The sequence below is a fragment of the Jaculus jaculus genome, chromosome X, assembly GCF_020740685.1.
Source record: "Jaculus jaculus isolate mJacJac1 chromosome X, mJacJac1.mat.Y.cur, whole genome shotgun sequence".
NCBI classification, from domain to species: Eukaryota; Metazoa; Chordata; class Mammalia; order Rodentia; family Dipodidae; genus Jaculus; species Jaculus jaculus.
The window spans coordinates 136,913,113-136,925,626 of record NC_059125.1 but is presented as its reverse complement, the minus strand read 5'-3'; the positions used below and the strand labels follow the sequence as shown (position 1 = coordinate 136,925,626).

General features: G+C 39.5%; 1 protein-coding gene across 1 annotated transcript; it reads left to right on the top strand.

Moving 5' to 3' along the window:
* Positions 1-989: 989 nt before the first annotated feature.
* On the top strand, positions 990-12,300 carry LOC101613694 (kelch-like protein 5). The gene is given in 2 exon segments (XM_045139963.1): positions 990-995; positions 11,755-12,300. Coding segments are annotated over 2 exon segments (552 nt in total).
* Positions 12,301-12,514: the final 214 nt, after the last annotated feature.

Genomic DNA, 12,514 nt, shown 5'->3' with positions numbered 1-12,514 from the left:
AATTCCTCTTGAGGACATTTCTATCATCTTGGGAGAAAATTACCTCTTCCTCTCAATCAAGTCCAATTATTCCAGTAGTGGAGCAAAGTGTTCTTAATCCCAGAAGTGGTGAAGAAACATGATGGGGTGTGGGGTAGGAAAGTGACAGAGAACTCAAAAAATAATAATAATAATAATAATAATAATAATAATAATAATAACATGAGAAAGAGGTACCAGGTAGTATCTGACATCTTTGTTAAACTATTTTGAGACAAGACACATCATTTGGTTTGGTTATATACCCCATTATTATTTTCATCTGTGTTATTACTCTCAGCGGTGTGCTCTAATTACTTAATGGTTTTGTATGGTAAGGGTCTTTATTTTGCTATTGAGAGCTTATTCTCTCTTTCAAACCTTTCTTATTTACTTTATTATTTCATGTTGTAACTTGTTAGAATTTCCACAGTAATGGTTTTGATGATTAATATTGATTGGCAATTTCCCAAGCTATAGAATCACCTAAGAGAGAAATTCTTGGGTAGCTCATGAGTGAATTGCTTTATTGGGTTTATTTGGGTTATTTAAGTGGAAAGACACACCTTAAATGTAGACAGTACCGTTCTATGGTCTGGAGAACCTATACTGAATTAAAAGGAAAATGTTCACTGGGCCCCATTATTCATCTCTCTACTTCCTGTCTATTTGACCAGCTGCCTAATGATCTTGCTACCATGCCTTCCCTACCATGATGCATAGCACTTCCAAATTGTAAGTCAAAATATACACTTCCTTAAGTTGCTTATGTTAAAACATGTTGTCCTAGGAACCAATCACTAGTACAGAAAACTGGCACCAAGAAATGGGGACACTTCTGTGATAAAAGTAACTGTGTGGTTCATAGTCTTTTGATATTTAAGGTTAAATAGGAGAAAGCTACTTCTCTTTAGGCAGATTCAGTTTGGAACTGAAGCCCAGAGGAAACCCATGACACCTCACACTCTAGCATGAAGGTAACTCATCCATGTCTGATCCACAACATCTACAGTGCCCCCTGCTGTCCTACACTTGGGGGGCCCTTCCTGAACTCCAAATCCTTTCATTAGTATTGGCTTGTAGGATAAATTAGAAGAGTTCTAGAAGAGCCTTGGGATCTTTTTAACAGAGTTTAATAAGCCACATTGGTGCGAATTTGGAAGACCAAATACCAAATGCTGAGAGAACTGTATATAGTCAAGGGCCAGCTCACAGAGGGGAACAAGGACCCTTATCAGAAACTAGGCTAAAGTCTATTTGTTTTATTCTGGCAAATAATCTGGCTGTATTTCTCTGATGTCCTGAGTAAGTCTGAATTCATAATTAATGGAGAAATTTGTGCAACAGACGGACTCTCAAGACATGATAACATTTAGGTTGTTTTGTAGTTACTGTTGATTGCTCTGATCCAGATATACATTGAAAGAGAACAACTCATGAAAATGAAAGGTATGAAGAATGTACATTTCAGCCCAGTGTGGTGGCACACACCTTTAATCCCAGCACTTGGGGGGCAGAGGTAGGAGGTTTGCCATGAGTTTGAGGTCACCCTGAGACTACATAGTGAATTCCAGGTCAGCCTTGGCTAGAATGAAGACCCTACTGCAAACAAAACCAAAGGAAAAAAAATCAGAATATGTAGCATCCTGAGGAAAGGAGGTAGCTTAATTTTACAGACAAAGTAGGCTCTAAGAAAACTACTATAATTATACAAGAGTTTAGTGTCATTCAAGAGAAACCTATTTCATTGTACTGGGACAAAAGAAAGGTGTCATTAGTTATAAGACCACACCCACTGAGGCTCTGTTTGGAAAAATCCATGTTTATTTGACAGGGAGAGAATAACTGATAATTCCACTGAAGAATTTCCTTTCAAAGTAGAACAAGTCACCATACACATGGGACACTGGAAACTTCCAACTTTGATCCCAGGTAGAAAGAGAAGGAAGAAGATCCCTCATATCTTTGAGGATCTTTGATTTTTTTTTGTTTTTGTCTGATTTATTTTTATATATTTACTTATTTTAGACAGAGAGAGGAATAGATACAAATATATATATATATATATATATACATACAGAGAGAGAGAGAGAGAGAGAGAGAGAGAGAGAGAATGAGAATGGGCATGCCAGGATGCCAGGGCCTCTAACCATTGCAAATGTACACAAGACCCATACACCACCATGTGCATCTGGTTAACCTGGGACCCAGAGAATCGAACCTGGGTCCTTAGGCTTTGCAGGCAAGTGCCTTAACCGATAAGCCACCTCTCCAGTCAGATCTTTGATTTTTAATCAGCTGTTTGTTCCTTGTGGAAGAAGCGTGGGAATAGGATAATACCACAGTGTCAGGAAAGAGTCCCCATTAGTAGGATGTTTGTGTAATCTAGAGGTAAGTGTCATGTTAGTGCAGTCCATGCATTCAGAATCTTGTGGCCAGTGAGAAAAGTTAAATTATTACATCAAAAAAGAAGAGAAACTAGTTAGAAAGAAGTATGGATTCATTGGAGGGGGGATTTGGTAGACGGAATATGAGTGATGTCTGGAGATTATGCTCATGGTATGTTGTCTATATTTATGGAAGATGTCAATAAAGAGTTTAAAAAAGAGAATTTCCATGATGACAAACAAGTACCTAAGAATTTTTCTCCCAGGTTCAGATCTCACAGACCAATGCTACAGCGAGCCAAGAGGGTCAGGCTTCATCTAAAGAACTTGACTGTTACAACCCACATAGTACTGGTTTTAAAGGCATAATAAATTCAAGAGGGAAGAAGTCATGGAGGCCAATGACAAGATTCCAGAAGGCTGCTGAGACCAGACAATTTGTTCAGTTTCACTGCAAGGCAGTTCTGATAGGGAAAGATGAAGCTTAAGTTGCAAGGGTGAATACCAAGATTTGAAAATGTTAGGACTGGGGGTCATCCACTCAGAAAAGTTGCATGTAGGGAACAGACTCAGTCCAAGAGAGAAGCTATATGTACTACAGGTGTTAGAACTTGAGGAGAGGGGCTACTCAAGACCTTTGGAACCCAGATGATTTATTCACAAAGCCCATATTCTAGGGTTCCTTCTAATTGCTATTGTGGCAAATGTGATATCCAAATGTCTGCTTGTGCCATGTGTTCCCTTCCAGGATGAAAATTCCCCTCAAAACTGTATGTATTGTATATTAGAAACATGTAACTTGTATTTTGATTGTATAGATGCTCAGGAGAATGTCTGAGTCTCAGAAGAGACTCTATACTTACACTTTTGTAGTGTTGGGACTGAAAACATTTTTTCATTATAACATGGGGTGGAAAAGGTTGTGGCTTAAAAGTGATATTTGTAGATGTCAAGTTGACAAGGGGCAGACTTGTGATATTTACCACTGATTGTCAACAACTTGACTGGATTTAGAATTACCCAGGAGACAACCCTTTGGACATGTCTGTAAAGGAGCATATAGATTGGGTTAATTGATGTGTGAAAATCCATTCTAATAGTGCTTTTGGGTAGCATTCTTATATGGCTTGTACCTGAACTGAATAAGAAGGAGAAAGCAAGCTGAGCACAACTATTAATAACTATCTATTTCCTTACTGTGACCAATATGACCAGTTTTCTCAGGATCCTGTGGCAATGCCTTCACTGCCATAGAAGATGGGGATGTATGCTTGACTTATGAGCCAAAATCAATCCTTTCATTTTTTTTGTTTGTTTGTTTGTTATTCGAGGTAGGGTCTCACTCTAGCCAAGGCTGACCTGGAATTCACTGAAGAGTCTCAGGGTGGCCTCAAACTCATGGTGATCCTCCTACCTCCGCCTCCTGAGGGCTGGGATTAAAGGCATGCACAGCCATCCCTGGATTTCCATTTTTTAAAAAATGTTTACTCAGAATTATTCAGGGCTTGAAATTTGTCCTCTAAAGAGCATGGCTCCATAGTATGGCACAATGAAATTGTCTGACTACTGGTGAAAGTCCTGCTGAAATTCCAGAAATGTTTCTGTGTTCCATGTGGCTTTATGGCAATGGAGGAATTAAACCTAATCAAACTCTAGGCACAGCTAAAAGCAGTCACAGTTGCCTGAGGCCTCTGAGCACATTATGAGAAACTCACAGATCAACTTGATTCTGAGGCAGGACCAGTGAGATTTTAGAAGGATTTTTGTTAGCATAGCATAACCTTCTTTTTTTGATTTTTTGTTCCCTGGGGATCCCCTCTTCCAGGTATCATATCAACCCCTTTTAATTACACGCTGAGGTGAAGCTATGGGTATTTTTGGACAAGTCAGCCAGGAGACAGTGGTACAGGGCAGGCTGGGCTGTGGGGAGGAGGCTGGTGGCTAAGGAGAGGGGTGCTCAGACTCTCACATTCCCCAAAGTCCCTTCAGGGCAAGTTTGGCCTCATCTACAGCTAGCATGGGACCTAGCCACTCCTCTCAGTCTACCTGTTTTTGCACCACAGTTCCTTGCAAACATGAGATATAATGCAATTTTCCATGATGACATAGAATGTCAGAAACTAATTATGGAAGTAATGAAGTATCATTTATTACAAGAGAAAAGACCGATGTTACAGAGTCCACAGACAAAACCTAGGAAGTCAACTGGTGGTACATTATTTGTAGTTGGAGGAATAGATTCAAGCAAAGAAGCAACTAACATTGAAAAGTAGGCTCTCGACTTCAAGTTAAGATGGCGGCATAGGTACCATGCCAAAGCAGCCTAGGGGGGAAAAAGACCAAAACAACTCAGCAAAATACACACTTTTTTTTTTTCAGCTAGGTGTGGTGGCACACACCATTTTTAAAATTTTATTTATTTATTTATTTGAGAGCTACAGACACAGAGAGAAAGACAGATAGAGGGAGAGAGAGAGAATGGGCGTGCCAGGGCTTCCAGCCTCTGCAAACGAACTCCAGATGCGTGCGCCCCCTTGTGCATCTGGCTAACGTGGGACCTGGGGAACTGAGCCTCGAACCGGGGTCCTTAGGCTTCACAGGAAAGTGCTTAACTGCTAAGCCATCTCTCCAGCCCAAAATACACACTTTTACTAAAAAGTGAAGTGTATATGAAATTGAAAGAGCAGTGGAGAAGTAGAAGAGATCCAGAGCATCCATAGCCCCCACAGGCCTGCAAAAGTGGCCCCGGCAGGACTGTGACTATGGCAGCGGCGGCATCAGCAGCACACCAGAAAGCCGCCAGGCTCAGGTCAAGCCATAGGAAAAGCCAGGTGAGTGGAGATTCCACACACACTGGAGCTCTCCGCAAACTCAAGACACTTGAAGGGAGAGCGGCAGTGAACAATGGAGTAGCAGATCACAAGGTAGAAGGACAGGTGGAACAGTGAGAAAACCAGAGCAGTTGCTGCTCCCTCCACTCCCCCACAGCCTGTGCCCAGCTCCAGTGAACAGTGCAGTGGGCCCGGGACCCGGCCACACCAACTTGAGCCAACAGCAGGACCCAAGCAGGAGCAGAGTAAAGCAGTAACATCAGCGGCTCCAGCAATGGCAACAGCAGCCCCAGCAGCAGTGGATCCAGTAGCAGGAGTAGTGGAAGATCCAGCAGCTTCAGAGGCAGCAGCAGCAGATCCAGCAGCAGCAGCAGTGGAGGCTCCAGCAGTAGAAGCTACAGCAGCTGCAGCAGCAGCAGCAGTGGATCCAGCAGCAGCAACTTCAGCGACAGGGGCAACAGATCCAGCAGCAGCAGCTTCAGCAGCAGCAGTAGCGGATCCAGGAGCGGGGGTGCCGTTCTGCAGGGCCACAGTTGCCAGGCTCAGTTTGACCCACAGGAAAAAACCAGTGCCCAGCTCCAGAGATCAGAACAGCAGCCCAATGACCCAGCAAGCAACTTGACTGAGACCAAAATCATCCAAGGTAACTGGGATTGCACCAGGGAAGGATCTCAATTGGTCAGAAGCTGACTTGGATCCCTCAACAGACCAGAAATCTTAACCTCTTTGTTGATAGAGGATCTGGTTGTTATAATAACTACTCTTGCATAAGTACTCGGTGCTGTTTTTGATTGAATGTGTACAGTGTTTAGTTAAATTTTAGAATCTACCTGTATTTTATTCCACTCAGCCTACTTGAATACTCCCATAGCAGAGAAACTCAACACCTAGGAACACCTTTGTAGATGCTCTGAGAGTCTTAAGAGCCATACCTAACACCTTAAGCTCCTACCCTGAAGATATATAACATCAAATCAATTGATATAGCTAAGAATACCCAGCTAGCTAGAAAATCCAAGCATTAACTTAATCCAAGATGCAAAAATATATGCATTATAACACAAGAAACACTACAAAGCAAGACGATATAAATCCACCTAAAAGTACTAATGCATCAGAAATGACCACCAGTGAAAAAGAGTTAGAGGAAATGCCTGAGAAAGATTTCAAAAGAATGATTGTAAACATGTTCAAAGAAGAAAAGAACAAATCAAAGAAGAAATCAAAGAGGAAATCAAGGGAATCAAAAAGGAAATCAAAGAAGAAGCAGGACACCAAGTTAATGAAATAAAGAAGGCAATGCAAGACATAAATAAGGAAATAGAAATAATAAGGAAAAACAGAATTACTAGCAATAAAGAACACAATTAATGAAATAAAAAACTCTGTACAAAATCTCACCAGTACAATGGATGAAGGAGAGGACAGAATATCTAAGATAGAAGACCAGGTGGCAGAGCGAATACAGTCCAACAAAGAGAAAGACAAACTTATAGAAAAGTATGAGTAGGAATTTCAAGATATTTGGGACACTATGAAAAGATCAAATATAAGAATTCAGGGCATAGTAGAAGGAGAAGAATTCCACTCCAAAGGCATAGTAGGCGTCCTCAACAAAATGATAGAAGAAAACTTCCCCCAAATTGGGAAAGAGGTGCCAATGCAGATACAGGAAGCCTATAGAACCCCAGCCAGACAAAACCTGGAAAGAACTTCTCCTTGCCATATCATAATCAAACTACAAAACACACAAACCAAAGAAAAAATATTGAAAGCAGTTAGAGAGAAAAATCAAGTTTCCTAGAAAGGCAAGCCCATCAGGATCACAGCAGATTATTCAACAAAATCTTTTAAAGCCAGAAGGGCTTGGAGTGATATATTCTAAGTTCTTAAAGACAACTGTCAACCAAGCTTACATTATCCTGTAGAGCTATCTATTCAAATAAATAGAGAAATAAGGACATTCCATGACAAAAGCAGGTTAAAGGAGTGTTTGAAGACAAAACCAGCTCTACAGAAAATACTTGATAGGATCCTCCATGTGAAGAAAAGGAAAAGCACACATATAAGGAACCTGGAAAAACACACAATACCCAAATACTAGTTAACAGAAGAGAGCAAAGGTAGAAACAGAATCACACACACAAAAAAATGGCAAACATAATACACACCTTTAAATAATATCTCTTAATATCAGTGGCTTCAATGCCCCAACGAAAAGACATAGGTTTGCAGACTGGGTTAAAAAGCAGGATCCTATAATTTGTTGTCTCCAGGAAATTCACCTTTCTACAAAGGATAGATATTATCTTAGGGTGAAAGGTTGGAAAATGGTATTTCAAGCAAATGGGCCTAGAAAACAAGTCGTGGTTGCTATCCCAATAACTGACAAGGTAGACTTCAGTCCAACGTTAGTCAAGAAAGATAAGGAAGGTCACTTTATATTGATTAAGGGCACACTCCAACAGGAGGACATTACAATCTTAAACATATATGCACCTAACATGGGGGCTCCCAAATTCATCAAACAAACACTATTAGAACTAAGGTCACAGATAACACCAAACACAGTGGTAGTAGATGACTTTAATATGCCACTTTTGTCAATTGACAGGTCATCCTGGGAAAAAATAAACAGAGAGGCATCTGGACTAAATGAGGTCATAGAAGGAATGGACCTAACAGATATATACAGGACAGTTCATCAAAATGCTGCAGAATATACATTCTTTTCGGCAGCACATGGAACATTCTCTAAAATAGACCATATAATAAGGACACAAAGCAAATATTAACAAATTCAGGAAAATTGAAATAATTCCTTGCATTCTATCTGACCACAATGGAATTAAACTATAAATCAGTAGCAAGAAAGGCTATGGAACATACACAAAATCATGGAAACTAAACAATACACTCCTATATGATGAGTAGGTCAATGAAGTAATTAAGAAGGAAATCAAAAAATTTAGAGTCAAACGATAATGAGAACACAACATACCAAAATTTCTGGGACACATTCAAGGCAGTTTTAAGAGGTAAATTTATAGCCTTAAGTGCCTATATTAAGAAATTAGAAAGGTCACAAGTAAACGACCTAATGCTTCACCTTAAAGCCTTGCAAAAAGAAGAACAAGGCAAACCAAAAATCAGTAGACGGGAAGAAATAATAAAGATTAGGGAAGAAATTAATGAAATAGAAACCAAAAACTATCCAAACAATTAGTGAAACAAAGAGTTGCTTCTTTGAAAGCATAAACAAGATTGATAATCCCTTAGCATATCTGACCAAAAGAAAGAGAGAAGAGACACAAATTAATAAAATCAGAGATGAAAAAGGTAACATCACAAATCTTCCAGAGAAATTCAAAAAATCATAGGGACATACTGTAAAAGCATATACTCCACAAAGTAGGAAAATCTGAAAGAAATGGATGATTTCCTTGATTTATATTACCTAACTAAATTAAATCAAGATGATATTAATCACTTAAATACACCTATAACAAGCATGGAGATCCGAACAGTTATCAAAAATCTCCCAACTAAAAAAAGCCCAGGCCCAGATGGATTCACTGCTGAATGTTACCAGACCTTCAAAGAAGAGCTAACACCATTGCTTCTTAAGATTTTCCAGGAAATAGAAAAAGAAGGAATTCTACCAAACTCCTTCTTCTATGAAGCCAGAATCACCATGATACCAAAACAAGGCAAAGATAGAACAAAAAAAGAAAATTACAGACCAATCTCCCTCATGAACATAGATGCAAAAATTCTCAACAAAATATTGGCACACAAAATAGAAGACTATATCAAAAAGATCATTCTCCCTGACCAAGTAGGCTGTACCCCAGAGATTCAGGGATGGTTCAATATATGCAAATCTATAAATGCAATACATTATATAAATGGGTTTAAGGACAAAAATCCCATGATGATCTTATTAGATGCAGAGAAAGCATTCAACAAAATCCAACATCCCATCATGATAAAAGTCCTACAGAGACTGGGAATAGAAGGAACATATCTCAATATAATAAAAGCTATTTATGACAAGCCTACAGCCAACATATTACTAAATGAGGAAAAATGGAAAATGTTCCACTAAAATCAGGATCTAGACAGGGGTATCCACTGTCCCCACTTTTACTTAATATAGTTTCGGAAGTATTAGCCATAGCAATAAGGCAAGAGACACACATAAAAGGGATACAAATTGGAAAGGAAGAGATCAACTTTTCAGTATTTTCAGATGACATGATTCTATACATAAAGGACCCTAAAGACTCTACTAGCAAACTGTTAGAGCTGATAAAAACCTACAGCCATGTAGCAGGATATAAATACATATACACAGAAATCAGTAGCCTTCATATATGCTAACAACAAACACAGAGGATGAAATCAGAGAATCACTCCCATTCACAATTGCATAAAAAAAAATAAATAAAGTACCTTGGAATAAACCTAACCAAGGAAGTAAATAATCTCTACAATGTGAACTTTAAAACACAAAGCAGGAAATTGCAGAAGACAGTAGAAAGTGGAGAAACATCCCTTGTTCCTGGATTGGAAGAATCAATATTGTGAAAATGGCAATCTTACCAAAAGCAACCTACACATTTAATGCAATCCCTTTCAAAATTCCTAAGGCATTCTTCATGAAAATAGAAAAAATAATCCAAAAATTCATTTGGAATCACAAAAATCCTCCAATATCTAAAATAATACTGAGCAACAAAAATAAGGCTGGTAGTTTCACCATACCTGATTTTAACCTATACTATAGAGCCATAGTAACCAAAACAGCATGGTACTGGCACAAGAACAGACATGTAGATCAGTGGAACAGAACAGAGGACCCAGATGTAAGCCCAAGTAGCTATAGTCACCTGATACTCGATAAAAATCTTAAAAAGTACTCATTGGAGAAAAGACAGCCTCTTCAGCCAATGGTGTTGTGAAAACTGGATATATAACAGTAGAAGGATGAAAATAGATTCTTCTCTCTCTCCATGCACAAGAATTAACTCCAAGTGGATTAAAGACCTTAACATAAGACCTGAATATCTGAAACTGCTAGAGGAAAAATTTGGGGAAACCCTTCAACATACTGGTCTTGGCAAACACTTTCTGAATACCACCCCAATTGCTCAGGCAATAAAACCACAGATTAATCACTGGGACCTCATAAAATTACAAAGATATTGCACTGCAAAGGACACAGTGAAAAAAGCATACAGGTAACCTACAGAATGGGAAGAAATCTTTTCCAGCTATATATCTGATAGAGGATTAATATCTAGGATATACAAAGAACTCAAAAAGTTAAATAATAAGGAATCAAACAAGCCAATCAAAAAAATGGGCTATGGAGCTCAATAGAACATTCTCAAAGGAAGAAATATGAATGGCATATAAGCATCTAAAAAATGTTCTAGGTTACTTGTCTTCAGGGAAATGCAGATTAAAACTGCATTGAGATTCCATCTCACTCCTGTCAGATTGGCTACCATCATGAAAACAAATGATCATAAATGTTGGCGGGGATGTGGAAAAAGCAGAGCCCTTCTACACTGCTGGTGGGAATGCAATCTGGTCTAGCCATTGTGGAAATCAGTGTGTAGGTTCCTAAAACAGCTTATTATTGCTCTACCATATGACCCAGCTATAGCACTCCTAGGCATATATCCTAAGGACTCATCTCATTTCCTTAGAAGTAGGTGCTCAACCATATTTATTGCTGCTCAGTTTATAATAGTTGGGAAATGGAACTAGCCTAGATGTCCCTCAACTGATGAGTGTATAATGAAGATGTGGCACATTTATACAATTGAGTTCTGCTCAGTTGTAAAGAAAAGTGAAGTTATGAAATTTGCAGAAAAATGGATGGATCTGGAAACGATTATACTAAGTGAGGTAACCCAGGCCCAGAAAGCCAGGCACCACATGTTCTCCCTCATATGTGGATCCTAGCTACAGATGATTGGGCTTCTGCGTGAGAAGGAAAATACTTAGTAGCAGAGACCAGTAAGTTAAAAAGGAGATGTAAAGGGAAGAGAATGGGGCTGGAGAGATGGCTTAGCAGTTAAGCGCTTGCCTGTGAAGCCTAAGGACCCCAGTTCGAGGCTCGGTTCCCCAGGTCCCACGTTAGCCAGATGCACAAGGGGGCGCACACGTCTGGAGTTCGTTTGCAGAGGCTGGAAGCCCTGGCGCGCCCATTCTCTCTCTCTCCCTCTATCTGTCTTTCTCTCTGTGTCTGTCGCTCTCAAATAAATAAATAAAAAATTAAAAAAAAATTAAACAATTAAAAAAATAAAGGGAAGAGAATGGAAGGGAGGAGGGTACTTAACAGGCTGGTATTTTATAAATGTAACTACAATGATTGAGATAGGGAGGTAATATGATGGAGAATGGAATTTCAAAGGGGAAAGTGCAGGGGGTAGGAGGGTATTACCATGGGATATTTTTTATAATCATGGAAAATGTTAATATAATTTTGAAAAGAAAAAAAATAGGCTCTCCATAAAAATATTTGGAGACCTGTAGCAAACATAAATGGGAGGAGGTGTTAGAGTGTCATGTGATAAATGTTACATGGTTGGAAGGAGAGACTGATGACTTTGAATACCATGGAGTGCTACAACCCCCAAACAAAAACCATGCATAGACATGTCCTTGTCATGGCTGTATTATCAGGCCCCATGTATGCAGTAAGAGGCTATAAAGGCTGGAGGTATCTTAATGCAGTGGAGAGATGGGACCCTTATGTTTGCCAGTGGAATTTTGTTGCCCCTATATCCACCCCCAGGAGCACAGTAGGTGTGGCAGTACTGAGTGAAAAACTTTATGTACTTGGTGGTCATTATGGGATTTCTTATCTCAAACCAGTAGAATGCTTTGATCCTCATTTTACGAATTGGGCACTGTGTGCACAGATAGATGTCAAAAGGAAAGGTGGCATGGAAGTAACAACCAGGAATGGATTGCTGTATGATATTGGAAGACATGATGCTTGTGCATCCAAAATGACTTCCAGACTCTCAGACTGTGTGGAAAGATAGGATCTGAAAACATATGTGGACAACAGTGGCATCTGTGAGTATCAACAGATACCTAGTATGGGTCTGTTTACTTGGAGATGTTGTATGCCATTGGGGGGGTATGATGGACAGACTTATCTTAACACAGTGGAAGCTTATGAGCCCCCAGACAAATGAATAGACCAGGTTGCTCCACTGTGCCTAGGAAGAGCTGGCACTTGTGTTGTGACTGTGA